At 44.6% G+C, this 23,052-nt stretch overlaps 1 protein-coding gene across 2 annotated transcripts in view; it reads right to left on the reverse strand.

Annotated features, from left to right (window-relative positions):
• Nucleotides 1-77: 77 nt before the first annotated feature.
• Nucleotides 78-23,052, reverse strand: part of LOC111720122 (zinc finger protein 420-like) — a 32,035-nt gene continuing 9,060 nt past the window's right edge. Inside the window, exons 1-5 of one of the 2 annotated variants that reach the window (XM_031964084.1) lie at nucleotides 16,201-16,725; nucleotides 12,636-12,718; nucleotides 10,072-10,198; nucleotides 3,984-4,184; nucleotides 78-3,208 (exon numbers count right to left, since the gene is read on the reverse strand). In XM_031964084.1, the coding sequence (XP_031819944.1) occupies nucleotides 1,809-3,208; nucleotides 3,984-4,184; nucleotides 10,072-10,198; nucleotides 12,636-12,718; nucleotides 16,201-16,375 (1,986 nt within the window). In that variant the 5' untranslated portion in view covers nucleotides 16,376-16,725 and the 3' untranslated portion in view covers nucleotides 78-1,808. Of the gene's footprint in view, nucleotides 3,209-3,983; nucleotides 4,185-10,071; nucleotides 10,199-12,635; nucleotides 12,719-13,671; nucleotides 13,675-16,200; nucleotides 16,726-23,052 lie in introns of those variants that run through there. The other variant, XM_031964085.1, reaches the window with a different exon arrangement.

Consider the following 23,052-nt stretch of genomic DNA (forward strand, 5'->3'; position numbering starts at 1 on the left):
TGAGAGCGGGAACAGGACTCTGACAGTTTTCTCCTAATCCTCAATCCCAAACTGATGGCTGAACTTCACACCAATGTCCTACTGACACTCTAAATCAGCCTGTCCAAAGTGGAGCCCATTTCCCCAGCAATTGTGTCTCTCTTCTCAACTCCCCTACTTTTGTGGATGGCTCCCTCCACTGCTCAGAAATCTGTGTGAAATATCAATCTTCTTTGACTCTTCTCCTTCATCTTGCTCCCAGCAAATTCATCTGTAATGGAGACTGCTTGAAGAAGGAGGACACATGCTGGAACTGGTCCTAGATTAGACAGGGGGGGCAATGAGAACCCCTTTAAGAGAGATGATTGGGGACTCTATAGAAGGCGGCAGATGGGCAGTGCTTTGCCTCTTCCTGTCAGGATAATTTCTTCTCCCTAATGGCATCGGGTGAGAGAAGAAAGGGAATGTTGCAGAGTCCTCCCCCTGCCATCTGTTACAGGGGCCCCATGGCAGATGCATGGCTCAGTGGACATAGTGCTGTGTCTGGAGTCAAGAAGACTCACCCTGAGTTCAAATCTGGGCTCAGACATTTAACACTTACTAATGTGTGATGCTGGGCAAGTCACTTCACCCCAATTGCCTTGCCAAAAACAAACAAACAAACAAACAAAAGTTAAGCAATTGTGATTAAGGGGCAATTTTAAAGCAATATGTCATTTCCCACTTTTGCTATTTGCCACTTATTAGCAGAAGGGATGTCTGTAGCGCAGAACCAACATAGTTTGCTATTTATCTTTCTTGTTGGCCCTTAGAGGTATAATTATGCTGCTTGAATTATCAATTTATGGAAGTGTATGGAACAACAGGAAATTTTTGTAGATTTATTCTGACCCAAATAAAGGAACTATCCTCTTAATAATGAGACCAGAGGCACATCTGCTGCCTTCAGTCACTTATTTCACTTGTTCATGACAGGGGCAGCTGTAACAAGAGTCCTCTATAACCCCGGTGCTCCTCAAAAAAGGGAAGAGGAGGGATTTGGGGTCTGGAGGAGGCAGGTATGTTGAGGTCTTTGGCTACCCACCACAATGGCAGCAAGCAGGGAGTAACACTTTAGACACTTTAATAAGGCACAGAGGCAGAAGGCATGGGATGGAGAGAGGGAGGGAAGGAGGGAGAGGTGGGCAACCCAATGGGGAGGTGGAAGGGTACGGTCAGTCTGTGATTGTGGGCTGCAAATGGGAACCCTTGGACAGCATGGACCAGCAGCAGGTGGAAGAGTGCTAGTGGGAAGCAGAAGTGTAGGAGATCTCATTTTAGGAGATTTCAGTGATGGGGAAGGACCAAGTCTTAGGCCCATCACCTCTGTCTTGGTTCATTAGCATATTAACACCATCTCAGTCATCAGCACCACTTTAGGTTAGTTCATTAGTTTAATGTTTGCTGATGTTCTGCTGGTCTTAAGGTTTGAATCAGGGGCTCATCCAAGGCTAACAGACACAGGCAGATAACAGGGGCCAGGAGTCCTTACAGGAAGCTCTAGCTGTTTCCCCCAACATTGTCTTAGGCCGTGGGCTCAATTAATTTATGAGACAGTATACTGTAACTTATGGAACCATCTGCAAGTGACTGCGAGTCTCCTCTTTGCGATTTCCCTTCCTCCTACTTTATCACAGCTGTTTGGTGTGTGTGTGTGCGTGGTGGGAGGAGGGGAGAAGGGGAAGCGCCAAGGGACAAGAACATGGTACAATTTCAACACATTGGTGGGGACAAGTGTATCATTGGGATCTGCCACGGGCATCGGACTGTACCACTCTGTCCATGTTCCCTTATGCTTCTAAGGTCTCTGTACAGTGAGAATTCTGATGCTGAATGAGATAGGAATTTCTGTTAAAAGCCTTCCCACATGCCTTACATTTAAAAGGTCTCTCTCCAGTATGAACCCTGTGGTGTTCAAAAAGGGATGAGCTCCTACTGAAAGCTTTCCCACACTCCTTACACTGATAAGGTTTCTCCCCACTGTGCATTCTCTGATGGATAATGAGGGAGGAGCTTTGGCTGAAAGCTTTCCCACATTCCTTACATTCATAGGGTTTCTCTCCAGTATGAATTCTCTGATGTTGTACGAGATGTGAATTCAAGTGAAAGGCCTTCCCACACTCCTTACACTGAAACGGTTTCTCTCCAGTATGAATATTCTTATGTACAATAAGAGCTGAGTTTTGGCTGAAGGCCTTCCCGCATTCACCACATTTATAAGGCTTTTCACCGGTGTGAATTCTCTGATGCTGAATGAGGGGTGTCTTCCAGTTGAAAGCCTTCCCACAATCCTGACACTGATAAGGCTTCTCCCCAGTGTGAATTCTCTGATGCTGTATGAGACCTGACTTCCATTTGAAGGCTTTCCCACATTCTTTACATTTATAGGGTTTCTCCTCAGTGTGAACTCTCTGATGAGCAATAAGGGCTGAGCTATGGCTGAAGGCTTTTCCACAGCTCTTACATTCATAAGGCTTCTCTCCAGTGTGAATTCTCTGGTGGCCAATGAGGTATGAGTTCCAGTTGAAGGTCTTCCCACATTCCTTACATTCATATGGTCGGTCTCGATTATGCGTCCTTTCATGATTAATAAAGTAAGAATACTGGGCAAAAGACTTTCCACAGTACTTACATATGTAAGCTTTCTCTCTAGTCTGAACTTTCTGGCCTTCTTTAAGGTGAGAGATTTCCTGGAAGTTTTTCCCACACTGCTTCGACTTCTCAGTTCTCCCTCTCAGGTGAATTCTCTGCCGGGGAATCATCCCTGCATTCTGGCTGCAAGTCTTTTCAAACTCCTCACAATTCCAGGGTTTCTCAATCTTACACAGACTTGGGGGTTGAATCAGGCCTGGAAGATCCTCAACTTCATTCTCACTGCTTGACACCTTGGGCCTACACAGGCTCCTGTGGATTTCTTGGCCTATGTCACCTTGGTCATAGTCTCTTTGCTCGATAAGAGTTTTCGGGTCCAGAATCAATTGCCTCAGATCACTTTGCTGGAAAATGAGCTTCTTGGGGATCTCTCCTGCCAGATTTTGCAATTGTTGCCATACCCTAATCTCTTGGATGGGACCTCCCACAAAGGCTTTGTTCCTGAGAACGTGGCCAGGGACTCCTTCCACTGACATCTCTTCTGGTCCCACACCTTGCCTTTCAGGTGACTCTTGGTCCTTGAGGTTAGTTTCCCAAGCTGAAAGAAAAGGGAAACAGATGTTGAGCCCACAGGACTGGACGGCTACTCCCAGGAAGTCCATATGAAATCCCAGGCAAAGCTTATTCTCAGCCCAACCCATACTGGAATCCAGAACCTTCCCACCTCATTCCCTGCTGGGACTTCAACCTCTTCAGCCCCAGAACGTTCACTTTACACAACATAATCCCCGAGGAGGAGGGATGTCATCCAATTTCAAAGCCTGTCCCCATTCCAGGGATGGGATGGCAATCACCCAGTGCCAGAGCTGGAAAGTACCCCTTCTCATGACAAACTGAGAAAGTGAGGTTCAGGAAGTGAGGGAACTTGCTGACGTGTGCATCGAGTGCCTGTGTGTGTGTATTCAGGCAGACCTTCTCCAGGGGGCTCTCCTGTCCCATATGAAGAAAGAGCGCTTAAGAGCTCTCATAACTTCAGAGTCAGGACAGGGAGCTGGGAAAATCCCCATGAGACTGGGCCCACTGGACCTGGCAGGCTTCCCTTTCCTGAATCTAGAGGCCCGTTAGTCTGGGCTCTGTCTTCCAGAGTTGGCCCTGCCCTTTCTATTCCTTAATTCTGATCCCCGAGTCTGGGGAGGAAAGGTCTGCTTTGGGGAATCATGGGGAGAGAGACCCCCGCTTTCCAGATCCTCATCCAGCCTGTGAGCCTCCTCTGTGTGGCCAGGTGAACATTGAAAGCAGGAAGCTTCAGTCTCCCAGGCTCTTTGGACTTTGACCACTGAACTCTTTAGTCCTCCTGCCCTACACACACTTACCTGCACCCTCCAGGGCTTCCAAGATGGCCACACAGAAGAGACCAGCTGGGCTGCTCCATTCACTGGCTCCCAACTGACCCCTAGGACGGTCCCCTTCAGACGAGGAGGGGCTCCTAGCAGCATATCCCAACGAATCCCACGTATGTGACTCTTGCTCTCCCTCCAACCAGGAGATGAGGTCTGGCTTGGGACCAGGAAGCCCTGCTCACGAGGGAGAAAATGAGACAGCTTTGGCCGTGCTGAAGATGGAAGGTCAGGGAGGAGAGAGGCAAAGTATGGTGGGAGAAGTGACCGAGATGGGACAAGAGGCTCTGATTCTGTGATCCTGAGGGGGTTACCAAACCCGGGCCCCTCCCAGCTTCTGGGGAAGCCCAGATCTGCTCTGAAAGAGTCTTCCCAGTGAACTTCCCAGCCCTGCTCCAAAAGCCCAGGGTCAGGGAGACCATCACTTCCCCCAGTCTCAGCTTGCACAAAAACAAAATGACCTTGGTCCACCCCGATGAACCTTGGGTTGAGACCCCTGGGGACCAAGAAGGCTAGACTGTTTTTGAACTCCTCGGCAGCAAGATGAAAGCCCGAGCCCTCATACCTCCCCCACCTGATTCTCCATTCCCGCCCTTCTCCACCCTCCCACATCTCCTTCTACCTGCAATGCCCCTGGGGAGTGGGGGGAGGGTGCCCTCTGCAATGCTCGCTCCCTACCCAACATCGTTCCATTCATCTTCAGTCCACTCTTCCCTCCACTCATTCATCCAGCCACTCCTAAGGAAACCTGACTTCCCACAATGACCCAGCTGTCTCTTCCCTCACTTTCAGGGACTCCCTGCAGGCCCCATTACCCCTGCCAGGGACTTCCCCTTTCTCCTTCTCTTAGTAGCCCTCTTCCTTCAGGTTCACAGTAGTAATCGCCTGAGCAAAATCCCTGATGTTCTCTAAGACCCCATCACTGCCCCTCCCTACAAAGGGAGTCTTGACTCGGGGCTTTCGATTTTCTCTCTTCTCCAATGCAAGCCTCCTCCCTTGCCCCCTTTCTCCTCCCTCAGTTTCTTTCTCCTCCCTCATACCCCTTTCTCCTCCCCCACACCTCTTTCTCCTCCCTTCCCCCCTTCTCCCTCACACTCCTTTCTCTTCCCTCATGCCCCCTTTTCCTCCCTCACATCTCTTCTCCTCCCCCACTCCCCTTTCTCCTTCCTCACACACCTTTCTGCTCCTTCATCCCCATTTCCCTTATGCTCCTTTCTCCTCCCTCATTCTCCTTTCTCCTCCTTCACCCCCTTTCTTCATCCTTAAGCCCCTTTCTCTTCTCTCCCTCTCCTTTCTCCTCCCATCTCCCATCTCCCCACCCCGGCTCCTCACCCCATCACCCTCACTTGATTCTTCCATCCCCAGTAACTACTGCTGTGTATCTCTCTCAGCCCTAGATAGCTGTCATCTAGGGGCCTCAGCTTTCTCTCCACCCCTCTTTTTAAGTCCTTATCATCTGACCCCCGACCTTTTCATTCCACCGAGTGCTCTCTCCATGGTTACTAAGAACTAACAGCCTCTCCCTAATCCTCTGGCCTGACCTCTAGTCACCTCTGATGCTATAGGTCATTCTCTCTAGACACTCTTTGGCCCTGGCTCTCCTCCCATCTCTCTGATTGCTCCTTCTCTGCCTCCTGGACTGGATCTTCCTCCAGATCACACCCTCTCACTGCAGGTCCCGTGGGGCTTCTTCTGGGCCTGTTCTCCCTTAACTTGGTGATTTTATCAGCTCTCCTGAACTTAATTATCAGCTCTATGGGGATGCTGCTACATTCTACCTTTTCCTGTTCCCTTCTCTTCAGTGATCCAACCTTACATCTGGCTTCCTCAAGTCCCAACTAAGAATTCCCACTTCTGCAGGAAGCCCTCCCTCCCCCTCTTAATTCTGGGCTTTTCTCTTCTAATGATTTCCCACCTAACTGAAATGGAGCCTACTCTTTGTGTGTTGTCTGCCCTCTTAGATTATAAGCTCCTTGAGGACAGGGACTGTCTTTGGTCTTTATCTTAGCATGGTTCCTGGTATGTGGTAGGCACTTAATAAATGCCTGTTTGTAATTTTGCTCATATAATTCCTTACTTTCCTTTGGTAGATAGATCCCCAAATATCTTATGCTATCAATGGTTATTTTGAATGGAATTTCTCTTTGTATCTCTTGCTTTTGGATTTTGTTGGTGATGTATAAAAATGCCAAAGATTAATGTGGATTTATTTTGTATCCTGCAACTTTGCTAAAGTTATGAATTATTTCTAATGGTTTTTTAGTAAAACTCTGGGGTTTGCTAAGTATACCATCATATCATCTGCAAAGAGTGATCATTTGATATCCTCATTGCCTACTCTAATTCCTTTAATTTTTTTCTCAACTCTTATTGCCAAAGCTAGCATTTCTAATACAATATTGAATAGAAACAGTGATATTGGGCAACCTTGTTTCACTCCCGATCTTACTGGGAATGGTTCTAGTTTATCCCCATTACATATGATGCTTACTGATGGTTTTAAATAGATGCTACTGATTATTTTAAGGGAAAGTCCATTTATACCTAGCCTCTCAAGTGTTTTTATTAGGAATGGATGTTGGGTTTTATCAAATGCTTTTTCTGTATCTATTGAGATGATCATATGGTTTTTGTTACTCTGGTTATTGATATAGCCAATTATACTAATAGTTTTCCTAATATTGAACCAGCTCTGCATTCTTGGTATAAATCCTACTTGATCATGGTGTATTATCCTGGGGATGATTTTCTGTAATCTTTTTGCTAATATCTTATTTAAGATTTTGGCATCAATATTCATTAGAGAGATTGATCTATAATTTTCTTTCTCTATTTTCAACCTACCTAATTTAGGTATCAGTACCATGTCTGTGTCATAAAAGGAATTTGGTATTCCTTTAATCCCTATTTTTTTTTCAAATAGTTTATATAGCATTGGAGTTAATTGTTCTTTAAATATTTGATAGAATTCACATGTAAATCCATCTGGTCCTGGGGATTTTTTCTTAGGGAGTTGATTAATAGCTTGTTGTATTTCTTTTTCTAAGATGGGACTGCTTAACCAATTTACTTGTCGCTCTGTTAATCTGGGCAAGATATATTTTTGAAGGTATTCTTCCATTTTATTTAAGTTATTGAATTTATTGGCATAAAGTATTCTTGGATAGGCCGAGCAAATTTAATAAAGATGAAAATATTCCCTAAACTAATTTATTTATTTAGTGCTATACCAATCTGACTCCCAAGAAACTATTTTAATGACCTAGAAAAAATAACAACAAAATTCATATGGAAAACAAAATAAGAATTTCAAGGAATTAATGAAAAAAATCAAATGAAGGTGGCTTAGCTGTACCGATCTAAAATATATTATAAGAGCAGTTACCAAAACATTTGGATTCTAAGGAAATAGATTAGTTGATCAGTGGAATAGGTTAGGTTCCAGGAAAAAAGTCAAAAATATAGCAACCTAGTTTTGAAAACCCAAAGATCCCAACTTTGGATAAGAATTACTATTTGAAAAAATTGCTGGGAAAATTGGAAATTTATGTAGAAAATTAGGCATGACCACTACTTAACCTAAACCAAGATAAGGTCAAATGGTCCATGATTTAGCTAAAGAATGAATATTAATAAATTAGAGAAAAAGGATAGTTTACCTCTAGACTGTGGAAGGGGAAGGTTTTGACAAAGAAGAACTAGAGATCATTATGATCACAAAATAGAAAATTGATATCAAATTAAAAAGCTTTGTACAAACAAAACTAATGCAAACAAGATTAGAAGGGAAGCAAAAACTGGGAAAAATTTTACAGTTAAAGTTCTGATAAAGGCCTCATTTAAAATATAGAGAATTAACTCTAATTTATAAAAATCGCCATTCTCCAATTGAAAAATGGTCAAAGGATATGAACAGACAATTCTCAGATGAAGAAATTGAAACTATTTCTAGTTAATATGAAAAGATGCTCCAAGTCATTATTAATCAGAGAAATGCAAATTAAGACAACTTAAGATTACTACACACCTGTGATTGGCTAAGATGACAGGAAAAATAATGATGATTGTTGGAGGGTTGGGGAAAACTGGACATTGATGCATTGTTGGTGGAGTTGTGAACGAATCCAACCATTTTGAGAGTAGTTTGGAATATGCTCAAAAGTTATCAAATGTGCATACCCTTTGATCCAACAGTGTTACTACTGGGATTATATCCCAAAGAGATTATAAAGAAGGGAAAGGGACCAAGGTGCACGAATGTTTGTGGCAGCCCTTTTGAGTGGCAAACTGAAACTGAATGGATGTCCATCAGTTGGAGAATTGAATAAATTATGGTATAAGAATATTATGGAATATTACTGTTCTAAAGAAATGACCAACAGGATAATTTCAGAAAGGCCTGGAGAGACTTACATAATGAACTGATGCTGAGTGAAATGAGCAGGACCAGGAGATCATTATATACTTCAACAACAATACTAATGATGACCAGTTCTGATGGACCGGCCATCCTCAGCAACAAGATCAACCAAATCATTTCCAAAGGAGCAGTAATGAACTGAACCAGCCATGCCCAGAAAAAGAACCTGGGAGATGACTAAAACCATTACATTGAATTCTAATCCTTATATTTATGCACACCCGATTTTTGATTTTCTTCAAGCTAATTGTACAATATTTCAGAGTCTGATTCTTTTTACAGCAAAATAACGTTTTTCATGTATACTTATTGTGTATCTAATTTATATTTTAATATATTTAACATCTACTGGTCATCCTGCCATCTAGGGAGGGGTGGGGGTAAGAGGTGAAAAATTGGAACAAGAGGTTTGGCAATTGTTAATGCTGTAAAGTTACCCATGCATATATCCTGTAAATAAAAGGCTATTTAAAAAAAACGTTTATAGGACCCTATAGAAAAAAAATAAAAATAAATAAAAAATTTAAAAATTTAAAAAAATTTTTAAAAAAAAGAAACTTTATTCTTACACAAAGGAACTCTTTCCATTGCTGATATTGGGAACTGACTTCTTGAAATGCTAAAATTGTTCTATCATATTTTGTGGTTGTATTGTTTTGTTTTTACAATAAATTTGATGTTTTGGGGGGGGGGTGTGATTTAATATACACCTGAAAAAAAAAAAAAGAAATGACCAGCAGGATGAATACAGAGAGGCTTGGAGAGACTTACATGAACTGATGCTGAATGAAATGAGCAGAACCAGGAGATCATTATACACTTCAGTAAAAATACTGTATGATGATAAATTCTGATGGAAGTGGCTACCTTTGGCAATGAGAAGATCCGATTCAGTTCCAATTGATCAATGATGGACAGAAGCAGCTACACCCAGAGAAGGAATACTGGGAAATGAGTGTGAAACTGTTTGCATTTTTGTTTTTCTTCCCCAGGTTATTTTTACCTTCTGAATCCAATTCTTCCTGCGCAACAAGAGAACCATTTGGTTCTGCACACATAGATTGTATCTAGGATATACTATAACTTATTTAACAGGTATAAGACTGCTGGCCATCTGGGAAGGGGGGAGGGAAGGGAAAAGTTGGTACAGAAGTGAGTGCAAGGGATAATGTTGTAAAAAATTATCCAGGCATATGTTCTGTTAATAAAAAGTTATTTAAAAAACAAACAAATAATAAATAAATAAATGTCTGGCTGTTGGATTGACTGGCCCGGGACTGCAGAGATCCCAGTTCAAGTCCCCATCTAACAGTCCCCAGGAGGTGACCTTGCACTAACCACTTCCACCCTTTGGGTCAGTTGGTTCCACTAAAAATGAAGGGCGGTCAGTAGATGGCCCCCACTGACCTGCCAGGCTTAGAATTGCACAAATGTCTTGGGTCCCCCTCCCACCTTGAAGCAGAGTAATCCAGAGTGGGGAAGTCACCACAGGGGCATCCTGGGGAGCATCTCTGACCAAGAAGAATGTGGAAAGGGAAGACAGGCCTTGCTTCTGGATCTAAAGGCCAGGGGGCCCCTGCTTTCGGAGCCCCCTCAGCCAGATCTGTGCTTCACAGCCATGAGCCCCCCGGGGAGCCTCCTTACCCAGGGAGACCAGGTTCCTGTAGTTCTCCAGCATCACCTCCCTGTACAGCTCCCTCTGAGATATGCTCAGGTGTCCCCACTCATTCCAGGTGAAGTCCAAGGCCACATCCCTGAAGGTCACCGCCTCCTGCAACCCCAAACACAGCTGTGCTGGTTCCATGTGGAGAGAGAAGCCAGCCCTGGGGGAAGGGCCTGCCGTAGACACTTCTGGATCACAGGAGCACCAAGGGCTAGAAGTTTCTCCAATCCCTCAAACCTCTCAAAGGCACCCAATACAAATCATGCACCAAAGATAAAGCTGTTTCAGGGGTTTCTATGATCTAGGATGATGAGCATCTAAAACAAAGTAACACCCTCCCCCCAAATAAGGACCTACGTAACCATCGCTGCTGCTCTCCCACCTCCCACACTACTGGCCCAGGAGCCAGCTCAAGGACCAAGGACAGGACCCATCTCATCCCTGCATGCCCATTCCCACTCTCTTTTTCCAACACCATGGAGACTCCGGCTCCAGATGCATAAGCTCTCTTGAGCCCCCACAGCCCTTCAGGAGCAAAAGTCTGCAGTGGGCGACACCAGAAAGGACCAGCACCGAGCCCTGAATGGCCTTCATGGGGAAAGTGGGCTCTGATCTCCAGTGCTAGGCTGGAGAGCCAAGGCAGGGGGAGAATAGGAAAAGTTACCAGGAAGCAAGGGATTAGGAACTGAGGAGGAGCCCATCAGTCGGGCTGATCATGTCAGGGTATGTGAAGGCATGGAAATAACATAAGAAATAGTGAGCTGTTGAACCTATATTGGGTTGGGGAAGGGGAGGCAAAGGAGAAGAGAAATTTGGAACACAAAGTTTCATACAAATGAATGTTGAAAATTATCTTTACACATATTGGGGGGAAAAAGCTATTATTGAGGAAAAAAAAAGAAATGATGAGTCAGCTGATTTCTGAAAAGCCTGGAAAGACTCACATGAACTGATGCTGAGTGAAGTGAGCAGAACTAACACAACACTGTACACAAAAATAGCAAGATCAACCACAACAGACTTAGCTCTTCTCAGCCTTATGGCGAGCCCAGACAATTCCTACAGACTCATGATGGAGGATGATATCCACATCTGGAGAAAAATTAGGGAGTCTGAATGCAGATCAGAGGACACTATTTTCTTTATGTTTGTTTGTTTTTTCTTTCTCATGATTTTTCCCTTTGGTCCTGATTTCTTTTCACAACATAACTAATGTAGAAATATTTTTTAAATGACTGTACATGTGGTTTCATAACTTACATGTAAAACATAAAGGAAAAAAAAGTTATAAGAACAGGATCCCATGCATAGGGAGGTCTGAATATCAGTCCACCAAGCCTGAGGGAAAGAGTCCAGAATCCAGCAAAGGGGGAAGGGAGCACAATTCTGACTCTCTCTCCCTAAAAATCAGTTTGGGCAGAGATCAGGCTGGCGAATTGGCCAGAGTAGAAGGAGGCTGAGAGGTTTAGAACCCCAAGTAAACCACAGGCAGCTGCAGAGAGTGTGAAAAGTGAACAAAAAAGAAGTTAAGGAGATGTGGTTGGGGAAGTGGGGAAAGCAGAGAGGAACAAAGATTTCAGGAAGAAAATCTCCAAGGCCCCAAATAAATCAATTGGAAAAATAGTGATAACTGAAAGAAATAGGGCCTCCTGACTCAGTAAATGGGAGGACAATGAGGGAAACATGGCCACCTCAAAAAAAAGAAAAAGAAAGACTCAATGAGTGGGGCTGGAGGAAGGGAGAGATTTGGAAATGAATTTTTTTTTTAATTTTGAAAAGAAGTCATAGAAATAATGAATAACTATGGAAAAGAAAATGATAAAGTTGATCAAGTTGGATGTATACCAGGGATACAAGGATGGTTCAACATGATGAAAACTAACCATATTGATCACATTAAAACTCCATATATCTCAAGCATATGATCATCTCAATAAATGCAAAAAAAGGTCTTTGATAAAGTATAACACTTTTTATGATAAACATCCAACAAATAACTTGGGCTTATAGGGACCTTTTAAAAAATATATCATAAAACCAAAAGAAAATATCACACCATATGGGGATCCATAAGAATTTTTTCCAATAATCCTGAAAATGAAGCAAGGATGCCCACTCTTCCCCCTATCATTTGATATAGTGCTGGAAATGTGGGCAATAAGAAAAAAGAAAAGAATTAAAGGAATAAGGATAAGAGGAGATAAGCTATGCCTGTATGTTAATGATATGGTGGTTTATTTGTAAATCCATAAGGAATCAGCAAAGATAGAAACTGAAACTTAAACAAAAGATTAAAAAATAAATCTTCAAAAACTAATAGCATTTTGAGATAAAGAATAGACACAAGAAGCAACAATAAAAAGGGAAATTCCATTCAAAACAATTACAAAAAGCATAATACATCTGGGGAGCCAGACAGGGAGCCTCAGCGGTACACTCACAGCCAGGGGTCAAGTCAGCAGCTAGTTCTCCTCACTGACTGCCATGTGCAAGAACGTGGAGGAAGGCAGCCTGGTTTAGGGAACAAGAAGAGACCCCAACTCACCTCTCCTAGACCCAACAGGACCCTGACGGATGTTCCATCCTCCTCCAGGCTCCCTCCTTGGATACAATCAGGAGACATCAGGCCTGTGGGAAGAGATTATAATTGCTAAAGGAAATTGGGGGCTGGCTTTTCAGACTCTGAACTAATTAGACAAGATATCTTCTGATAGCAGTGAGAAGCATCCCATTACCTACGGAGCATGTGCATGTGTGCATGGGGACATTTATATAACTACATACATAGACCACGTACACACACACACACACACACACACACACGTACACTCAGAAGACAGCCCTGAAATCTCCTAAGATCAGAGAGCTCTGGAAAGAGGCTGGGGTGAAATTACAAAGTAGGGAATCATCTTCAGAGAAGTGATAACTCAGACTTGGAAGGGAAAGAGATTTCCCCCAGGATAAAGGAAAGCTGGAATTCTTTCCATACTTTATGTCTTGGGTCCCCTGGTGAAGCCCAGAAACGCCTGCTCAGCAACTTTAAAGGTATGGAAGAAAACACACAGAATCACAATGCACACCAATTGTCCTTAATGACAGTTGTCATGCATCATCTTTAAAATGCTGGGACTCCAGGAGCAAAGTTACTGATATGGAGAGAAAGTACCAGCCTGAATGTCAGAGGCCTTCTCTGAGGAATGAGAAACAGAGAGGGCAATAAAGCGGGGAAAGGAGAGAGGAGAAGGTGATGGGATGGGAGGAGCAGAATCTTGAAAAATCGTGTTGTGTACCACAGACTCACTGAGGAGGGAAAGAACTATCTGAACATTAGAGATTCTTGTGGATTTGTTGTGATTTGCAGAATTAAGGGGATTAGGACAACATATGGATAACTTTGGGTATTGAGTGAACCACACTGACTGCCTCATAACTCATTTTGGAGTTAGCTTGGTTTCTATTCAATTATGGGTCTAATCCAATTTTTGTCTTGTGAGAAAACATCATCTAATTGTGGTAAATAGTAGAAAATTCTACTTCATTTTTTGAACCTAACTCTGAGTGGAAAGCTGGACCACCCTTACCTGCTGCAGAACCTAAGCTGTGGTCTAGCCCAGTCAGATCCAAAGATAAATTTAAGGAGTTGTACATGTCAAGCAAACCACATCTATCTGAAAATAGGCCCTGGACTAATCAATAAGTTACTATTTTATAGTTCCTTTGATTGTTTGCAGACACTTGAGGGGAGTAGGATTCTGCCTTTTCTGAATACACCTGTTTGTTCTCCCCCTCCCAACTTGAAAAGTCCCTAATTTTTCATCTAATTAGAAATCAGATGACACAATGCTGTACAGTTCCCTTCTAATTAACTGGCCTTGTCTGATCGGTTTTAATGTATAAAAGTTGGTTAATGTATAAATTGACCCGATCTGGTCCTGACTTGTTGGGCAACTGGCATACTTTGCTTAATAAATCAATTTGCTCAGAAGAACAAATCTTCATTTTCTCAGTTATACTTCATCTTCACTCACTAAAAACTTCATTTTTTTCAAAAGAGGAATAAGTTAAGGGCTTTATATATATTGAGAGTGAGTGCTGGCAGGGAAAATGGGGGCTTTTCACAAGAGGAAATAATCTGGATGTCAGGGATATTTCATTATTCTCAGAGGTGAAACGAGAAATTCTGTGGTTCCCTAAGGAAAATCTGGCTGGAACGAGATCAACCAAATCATTTCTAATGGAGCAGTAATGAACTGAACCAGCTATGCCCAGAGAAAGAACTCTGGGAGATGACTAAAAACCATTACATTGAATTCCCAATCCCTATATTTATGCCCACCTGCATTTTTGATTTCCTTCACAAGCTAATTGTACAATATTTCAGCGTCTGATTCTTTTTGTACAGCAGAATAACGGTTTGGTCAGGTATACTTATTGTGTATTTAATTTATATTTTAATATATTTAACATCTACTGGTCATCCTGCCATCTAGGGGAGGGGGTGGGGGGGTAAGAGGTGAAAAATTGGAACAAGAGGTTTGGCAATTGTTAATGCTGTAAAGTTACCCATGTATATATCCTGTAAATAAAGGGCTATTAAATTAAAAAAAAACAAAACAAAACAAAAAAAGGAAAATCTGGCTGGGACGACTTGTCAACATTATGCTTTTTCAGAGCTCCCCTCTTCTGCCCCCCCAAAAGACTCAGAAGATCTTCAATCTTCCTTTATCCATTGGCTCCTTTCTTGCTGCTACACACATGCTTTTTCCTACAACCCCACTTTAGACTGCCCTGTATCTCTCTTCCACGTCCAGACTCCAAGATCTCTCCAATGGAGCACAGCCAACCTTGCCTAATTAGCTAGGGCAGCCCTGTCCAGGGTGCTGAAGTAGTACCTGAGTTGCAGTGCTCCTGAGCTCTCCACCTCCAGTTTCAATGGTCTCTCTATTCAGTTGAGCACAGCCAACCTTCCTAAGCAGCTGAGCCAGCACATATCCCTGGTGGTGCTGAAGCACTGCCTAGGAAGAAGTGTTTCTGGGCTCCCCCATGGCCACCTGAGCCTCTTCACAGATGGGCAACATCTTAAACAGACTTCTTCCAATAAATAATTTGCTGAACCCAAGGTTCAAGCTTTCCTGTTACCTTGAGAATAAACTTGACAAAGGACAGGAGAAGTTGTTTTTTTTTTTTTTTAATACAGTATCTTACAAGTGAATTAAGAAGTTTTTCCATAGTGAGAAGGAAGTAGGATGGGGAAAATTGCTTATTTCTATTCTTCATCCTGGACACCTACCCAGCAGCTTCTAAGACTGGGTCATGACACAACCAGGAGTCGTGTAGTTAACTGAATGTGGGGTCCCCCAAATCTGGCAGTAGTAAAAGGTATCAAATATTCTGCCAAGACTTAATTCTTTTTTTCCCTGAGGCAATTGGGGTTAAGTGACTCGCCGAGGGCAAGACTTAATTCTTTATGTCAAAATAAACAAGGCCATTCATCTCACGGGTAAGTAAATTGCTTTCCTCTTTAATAAATGGTAAAATGATATGTGCACTAAAGAATTGTTTTAAAATAAATTTCTTTATGAGCTCTTATCATTAAATGTTTGGATTTGTATTCTTACTTTATATCGTTACATACCACGGGTAGTTTAAAATTTTCTCGGGCTAAAAGGGATCAGGGGAGGAAAAAGCTTAAGAAGCCCTGGCACAGACAGAGGGAGGACACCAGAAATTCAGGCAAGCCAGAAGAGACAAAAGTGGTGCGGAAAGTGTGGGAGACATCCCAATGCCAGGGGCCAGATCTGGACGATGGGATGCGAATGTCCTAGAGTCCAGGGAAGAGGAGGCCGGACAGGAGCCGGGATCCGGGACAGGAGCCGGGATCCGGGACAGGAGCGGTGCACCAGCGGCCTTGAAGGAAGTCTCATCCTGCGGAACGTCCCCTCTCCCTGCCTTTGCCCTGGCCGTGATCCCCGCGGGATGACCCGGGACACTGGGAAAGTACCTCCCTCCCTCCTTCCCTCCCTCCCATCCCTCGCCCCTGCTCACCACGCACGCGCTCGTGCACGCGCACGCACACGTATGCCCGCCCGCTGGGAGGATGGAGCACGCACCTGGGCCTCCCCCTGCTGACCCCCGAGGCCCGTTGTCCTCATGGCCCTCACGTTCGCAGGTCAGGCCGGGGAGGCCGCTGGGAGGCGGCCGCGTCCCGGGAGTCCGGGAGAGAGCAGGGGACGCCCCAGCGCGCGCACCTGGCACCGGGCGGACAGTCACTTCTGAGCCGAGCATCGAGCATCGGACCCTTGGCTTCGGGCTGGGATTGGCGTTGGGAGGGCAGCGAGGAAAGGTTATGTGTGCGCGCCTGCGCCTGCGCACCCTGGAGGCCCGCTTGGCTCTCGGGACTGACGTCCTGCAAGTGGAGAAACGGCCCTTTCCACAGTCCAAGAGATGGAGTCGGGATGCGCATGCGCCCGCTCCTCCCCACCCCGGCTCCCTTTTGCTGTCCTTTATCCTTTGCTTTGCAGGACTTCCCCTCTCCTCCCGCCCGGCCTGGGTCCATGCTCGCAGCCGTCCCCTCCTCCGGGAGGCCCCATTTCCCCCCCAGCCTCCAGTTCTTGCCTCCTTGTGGCGGAGAACTTCCCATTATTGATTTCCCCACTTTTCAGGGTTGCCTTTGGCAACATTTAGGAAGCTCCTACTGTATGCCAAGCTGCACCCGGGGAGAGAAACCGGTTGTTGTTGTTGGAGTTTTACAGAGACCACCAGGGAGAAAGGAGAAATAGCCGGAGCCTTTGGGAGCGAGGTCACGTGCCTGGCTCCGAGGATCGCTGGAGGGAGACGGGGCCCCTCTCCCCTTCCCGGCTTGTTCCTGAAGGTGGCCCCTTCTTCCCCGACACCTCCCCCAGCCTGCTGCAGACCCCCATCATCTCCCACCTGGACCGCTCCAGTGGCTGCTGGGGGAGGGGGTGTCTGTCCCCACTCCAGTCCGTCCCCCATTCATTCACCCAAGTCATCAGCGCGTGTCTGACGATGCCATCCCCTCGGCAACAAACTCCAGCTCCTTCCTCCCCCCAGGAACAAACACAAAACGCCAGTTTGGTCTCAGTCCTTCGCTCCCTATATTTTCAAATAATTTATATAGTATTGGAGTTCATTGTTCTTTAAGTGTTTGGGGGGATTCACATGTAAGTCCAAGAGAGAAAATCTGGTTCCTCGTCAGTCACAAGAAGTTTCCCCAAGTGTGGATTCTTCAGCAGCCAGAGAGCTGTAATTATCACAATCTGGTCAAGGATTCAGACGTTGTTATAGGGCTAAAGGAAAACTCCTTAAGACTACATTTGTGCCGCTGCTTCCCGCTTTCTAATGATATTCTTTGCCTACTGATCTTCACTAAATAAGTTCATTTGGAGGAAGAAAAGTTGAGAAATGAAAACAATTAGGAAAGGGAATCCCATTTCCTCCCCCTGCGATCAGAAATAGATCATGTCGTGAATTGAAGTTCCTTTATTTTGACAAAGTTATTAAATTATGTGATTAGGTGAATTCTGTGGCTATCGTTTACTTAGGCTTTAGCAACTATTTTGGAAAAGCATCTTATACTGCCCTAATATTCATGTAGAGAGATGGAGAATTGAAGCCAGTGATAATGCCATGACACCCGGTTGGATGGCTCAACGTAAAGAGACACCATTAATATGATCATTGATATGATCTTGGCAAGAAGTCTCCAGTGGAGTATCTAGAGAACAAGGACTGGGTCTTGTTCTGTGATAATAGTTTTATTGCTGACAAAGAGATAGGTGACATTGGCAACAAATTTAAGATAACCTAAAGGTAGGGGGGACAGCTAGCATGGTGTTTGACAGGGCCAAGGACTAAAAAGACTTTCATAGGCTAGATTCGGACTGAATCTAAAAATATGGGTGTGATGGAGAGCCTGGTATGGGCACAGAGGCCCTGCAGAACTTCTGGGAATAGAAGCTGGCCTATTAAGGGAGGAACCTTGGTCTTGGATTCCAAGGATATACAAGAGTTCAGTGAAGACTGGTACCCCTGGGGGGAGGCTGCTGAACCCTTTCCCAAGGCTGCTTCCCACCTGCGGTGTCCTTTGGCTCCAAGAAACTGGTATGCACAGTAAGTTGGTTTCAGCAGATGGACTAAGGCAGGTTGAGGGCCTAAGCATCCTTTTTGAAGGACCACATGGTTCGCCTTCTGGCAGGAGGAAGGGGCTTTACCTAACCTAACCCTGGCCTGCTTACCAGGGCAAGCAGAGTCTTTCCTGTCGTTGAAAACAAAACGTGTAAGAAACTTTTTGCAAAGACGACCCCACTCACCATTGGTACAGACAGATGGGGATCCTACCTCGTGTCAGACATGACGGGTACAGACTCAGGGACATCTCCATGTCACATGGATCATTTGTGCCTGACCTGACTATCTCCTTCTCATCATGTCTTTTCAAAAGAGTCATCTTTGACTCTTCCCCCTCCTTCATCCTGCTCACAACAAATTCTATGTAAAGGAGGCTCCCTGAAGAAATCCAGAGGACCACACTGTAACTGGTTCTCGGATCACTGTGGGGCAAGTGAGACCCCTTGAATAGACTGTGGGTGCCTAGGGATTGCAGCGGGCAAGCAGGTTGGATAGGTGAAAATTACTGGACCAGGACTCAGTTCTCTGAGGAAGGGACTTTATTAGCATAAAAGCAACCAAGCAGCATCAGGGAACTTGCCTGATATTTGTAAGACAAGGGTTTTCTCCTCCAAGGCAAGTTCAGTTAAGCAGGAAAGTAGAGCCATCTGTAAACCAGGAAGTATCAGGACTGAGGAGAGGAGAAATGCTTAGATCAGGGAGGAAAGCAAGATCCCGGCCTTCCTCACAGGGGTGATTGTTGTGAAAGGGGGAGTAGCGCAGTACGATTGGTCTTCAGAGCGAGATCAGGGGGATCAAGGAGGAGGACTTGGTATTGAGTTAGATGCTCTTTGGAGAGCCACTGAGATGGTAGTGCTGGAGAAACTGAGGCAAGACAGAGATTAGAGATTTTTAATATTTTAATAGTGGAGAATCACAACTAGCAGCCGAAGGACTCATGTCTGGCCCCCTAGCCGGCTGAATGGGACTCTTGTCCCAAAGCATCCAGCAACCAGCAAGTAATTCTAGAGACTTTTATAGGACTCCAGTTATCAAGGAAACAAAGGTGGAGGGAGGCAGAGCAATGGGTGAGTGCAAATCCCAGGAAAGGACCATAACTTGTAAATTCTGACAGGTTGAGGGTTGAAAGCAGGAGACAGAAAGTCTGAGCAGCAAGATAGAGAGTGCCATCCGGGAATCTGAGATAGGCCAGCTGGAGTTTTATGACTCTCTGGAATGTGAGAGTGGCCAGAGGCTCCTATTCTCTCAGTCCCAATGGGGTAAGGAAGGGGGGCTTGCAACCAGGGAAACTGAGGCATTACAAGATTCCCTTCTCCTTTAGCATGCTTTAGATATGACGTGGGGTGTAGACAGTAATTTTCCCGGAATCTTGTGGGATTTTTGAAATAGAATCCTGATCTAGTTTCAAATTGTGTAACATCCCTGCTGAGAAGGGGACATGGACTCTTTCAGCCACTTAAGGGGCTTGGGAACTCCCAGATCAGAAGGGTGTGGGCAGGGGGAAGGAAATGCAACCCTCTGGGTATTGGAAAGAGAAAGAACCGGTGGTCCCTGAGGATAAGTATTAGGATTCTTACAAGGTGCCAAGCCACTGGAATTGATAGAGACAATAATTATCTAATTTAGCAGGGTTCTTAACAGTTCTCTAGTTCACTAATGGACTTAGTCCTTATTAGAGTTCCACAAGATTCACACCTTTAAGAGAGCGTATGTAAGGAGGAGCCACTAAGAGACAAGCCCACTCTCGGAGGCCGAGTCAGATTCATTCCATATTCCACCCCTGTGCTGGCTGGAGACTGGGAGGGAGCTAGAGGCTGAAGCTGGCAGAGGCAAAGGAGTAGCGGCAGGAACCAAGGAGAGAGAGAAGCCTCTAAGAAAGCTAACCGGGCCCTAGGAAGGAGACAAGACTTATAAGGAAACAGTAAAGGATTTGGACTTTAACTCCTGGCTGAATTTGAGGTGATTATTACACTGAACTGAAAGTAAGGCTGCCTCCAGAAGCCCCCCGAGAAACCTGCCCCCAGAGAACATTATAATTTAGAGAAGAATATTACAGATAAGGGGGAGGATCAAGCTGCAGAACTGCCAGAGGTTCTGGCAGGACTAAGGGAAGGGATCCTGACAGATCAGAGAACAATAGGGAGGGGGAGAGGGAACTGTGGGGAAGTAGAAGGAGGAGGGGATTACAAACAAGCCCATCACAGCAAAAGGAGAGGAAGGAAGGAGAAGAGGGTCATCTAGAATATCAGAAGTGGATCTGGATGGGGAATCATGGGGAGAGGTTTTGTCATGAGGGTATTGTCAGAGGTGGTCAAAAATACCTTGCACAAATCAGGGTCTTGAAAAAATAGGGAACTTCTGTCCATTTTCTCTTATACAGCAAAATAAATCCAACTGCTTGTAGTTTTATAATTTAGAGACCCATATTCAGGCAAGTGTTCCCAATCTTCTGGATTGTATTTGGGCCAAGCAGTAATACAAAAGAAAATCATACACATCTTTAGATCCTGCCCTGAAAATCTGTTCCAATTTTCAGGAAGACGTCTCAAGGGGGAGTCAGTAGGGATGGAGGCTTCCTGTCCCATCTCTGACTTCACTCTCAGGACTTTGGCATCCCAAAGGCCCAGAAGATGAAAAAAAATGCATCCCAACCCAGGTGTCCCTGAGTATATAAGAAAGCAGACTGCACAGGGTGCAGGCAGCTCATGCCCCTCAACCAGTGTTGCCCAGTCCCTCCTAGCATCAGGAAACTAAGGGAAAAGGAGGACTGGAAATTAGGAGCAAGGGCAAGGACTCACTGATCCTGGTGAGAGGTCAAATTCAGAGATTCCTAGCGAAACAAGTCCCTGGGAAAAGGGAGGGGAGGCTAAAGGAGCTGCTCTCAAACTTCTTCCATTTTAAAACCAATAGAAATGCAGTGGGAGAGAAACTTTGATGGATAAGAATTAACAGTTTATCAAAGGAAGGGGCTTTATTATCATAAAAGCAGATGGAAGCCAACAGCCTCAGGGAACTGGTTAGTCTGAGGCAACAGATTGTGATGGATACGGTCATGGTTATCTCTTCCCAGGTCAAGTCACTCTGCAACCATTCATTGGAACTCGTTGAGATTTTGAAACTACCAAGGCTCTACTGGGGCCTGACATTTTGAAATATTTAGCAGGACCCAAGCTTTCTGCATCAGGCTGAGTGGGTAGCTGCACCCTGTTTACCACATCCCAAGTCCCCCTCTCCTCCTCAGTCACCTGGATAGTTGAGCAACTGCCTTATTTTTCTGTTCCCTGAGGTCAACTGACCATGCAGTAACTGGCAAAGGCCCTTATGGGGCCTGTTCCAGAAGGACTTGGCTCTGAGGAGCACCATTTACCCTGTTCACAAATGACACTATCCACCATAAGAGAAGTATGTAAAAATTTCACTGGCCGTTAACCTCATAACAAATGAGAAAAAGGGGGTCTTGACAACTAAATGATAAAAACTTGAAGGGATGGAGCAGAGATCTTTTATAGTGGCTCCAGGGCAGTGATCATGGGTCTAGAGTTGGAGATATTATATAGAAAGAAATAGCAAGCCTGAGAAACAGAATGTATATGTGGCATGAAGATAGCAGAACAGTCAGAAATACTGCCCCTTTGTTATGTGGCTATAACGGGGTTAGAACATTTGCATAAGGAATATTGATAAAAATCACCCTAAGAAGAAACACAGCTCCTCTAGCCCCTCTGATAAAAGTGCTTGAAGAGACACACAGGTTATTGCTCGGGAAGACTCTGATATATAAAAAGCCACAGTGAGGAGAGTTCTTAGATGGCCTAAGAAAGACAGAAGTAGGAGAGAAAGCTGAACAGAGAAGGATTTGGGAACAGAAAGCACAAAATACCTAGGCTGATGGAATCCAAACTGATAAACTCTGTCACGGATTTTCTGGGAACTGTGATGGCTGAAATGGAAAGATTTTGCTTTGCTGAGAGCTAATGACCTGGGAAAATCCCGAATCGTCTGAGTTTACCAAAGCTGGACTGATCCCGCAAAAGTGGCAGCGGCTGGTACAGCCAACTGATTTCTTCCCGCTATAACCACCTACAGCCATCTCCGAGTGCCTGTGTTGTCTTAAAGCACAGGTAAAAGGCAGGTTTTGACATTGTTTTGAGCAACGTTTCCCTGTGTGACCCTGGGCCATTTAACTTTTGGCTTCTGTTTCCTCACATGTAAAAAAGAGGGCTAACCCTTCCTCGGGCTGTTTTGAGAATCAAGTTTGTAAAATTTAACATACTATATAATTGCAAGCAATGGTTTTTTTCTCCTAAAAATTGAGAACTCTTTTTCAGCACCCTGAGGTAGCTATGTGCTAAAAGATCTAAACACGTTCCACCAGAGCTAGAAGAGATAAATTACTTTGCCAGGAAGAGGGTCGTGAGAACCAGAAGGGTAGCAGATAGCAGAATACTGTTTTTACCCAGAAGGTAATGGGGGAGAAAGATAGTTTTCTAAAAAAACAAACAGAAGCAAAGACATAGTTGTAGGTTTCTCTCCAGAGTTGTTATATCTCCTAATGTTTTTTTTTTTTTTTTGGGGGGGGGGCTCTCTCTTCTCTGCAGTCACCATATGAATGGATGGGAAACTGTTAATGGACAAGCTGTTATATTTTCATTCTAAATGGTTTTGCCTTCTACACTGCAGATGTTATATACCTGAATTTGCCTTCTCCTTGGACTTCTGTGGATTTGAAGAGTCCATCTCCTGTACTTACTTCTCACCTCTCTTTCAGAATTCTCTTCCTTCAAGGTTTGGCTCACATGAGCCTTCTCCACAAT

Source organism: Sarcophilus harrisii, chromosome 3, assembly GCF_902635505.1.
Source record: "Sarcophilus harrisii chromosome 3, mSarHar1.11, whole genome shotgun sequence".
Taxonomy (NCBI): Eukaryota; Metazoa; Chordata; class Mammalia; order Dasyuromorphia; family Dasyuridae; genus Sarcophilus; species Sarcophilus harrisii.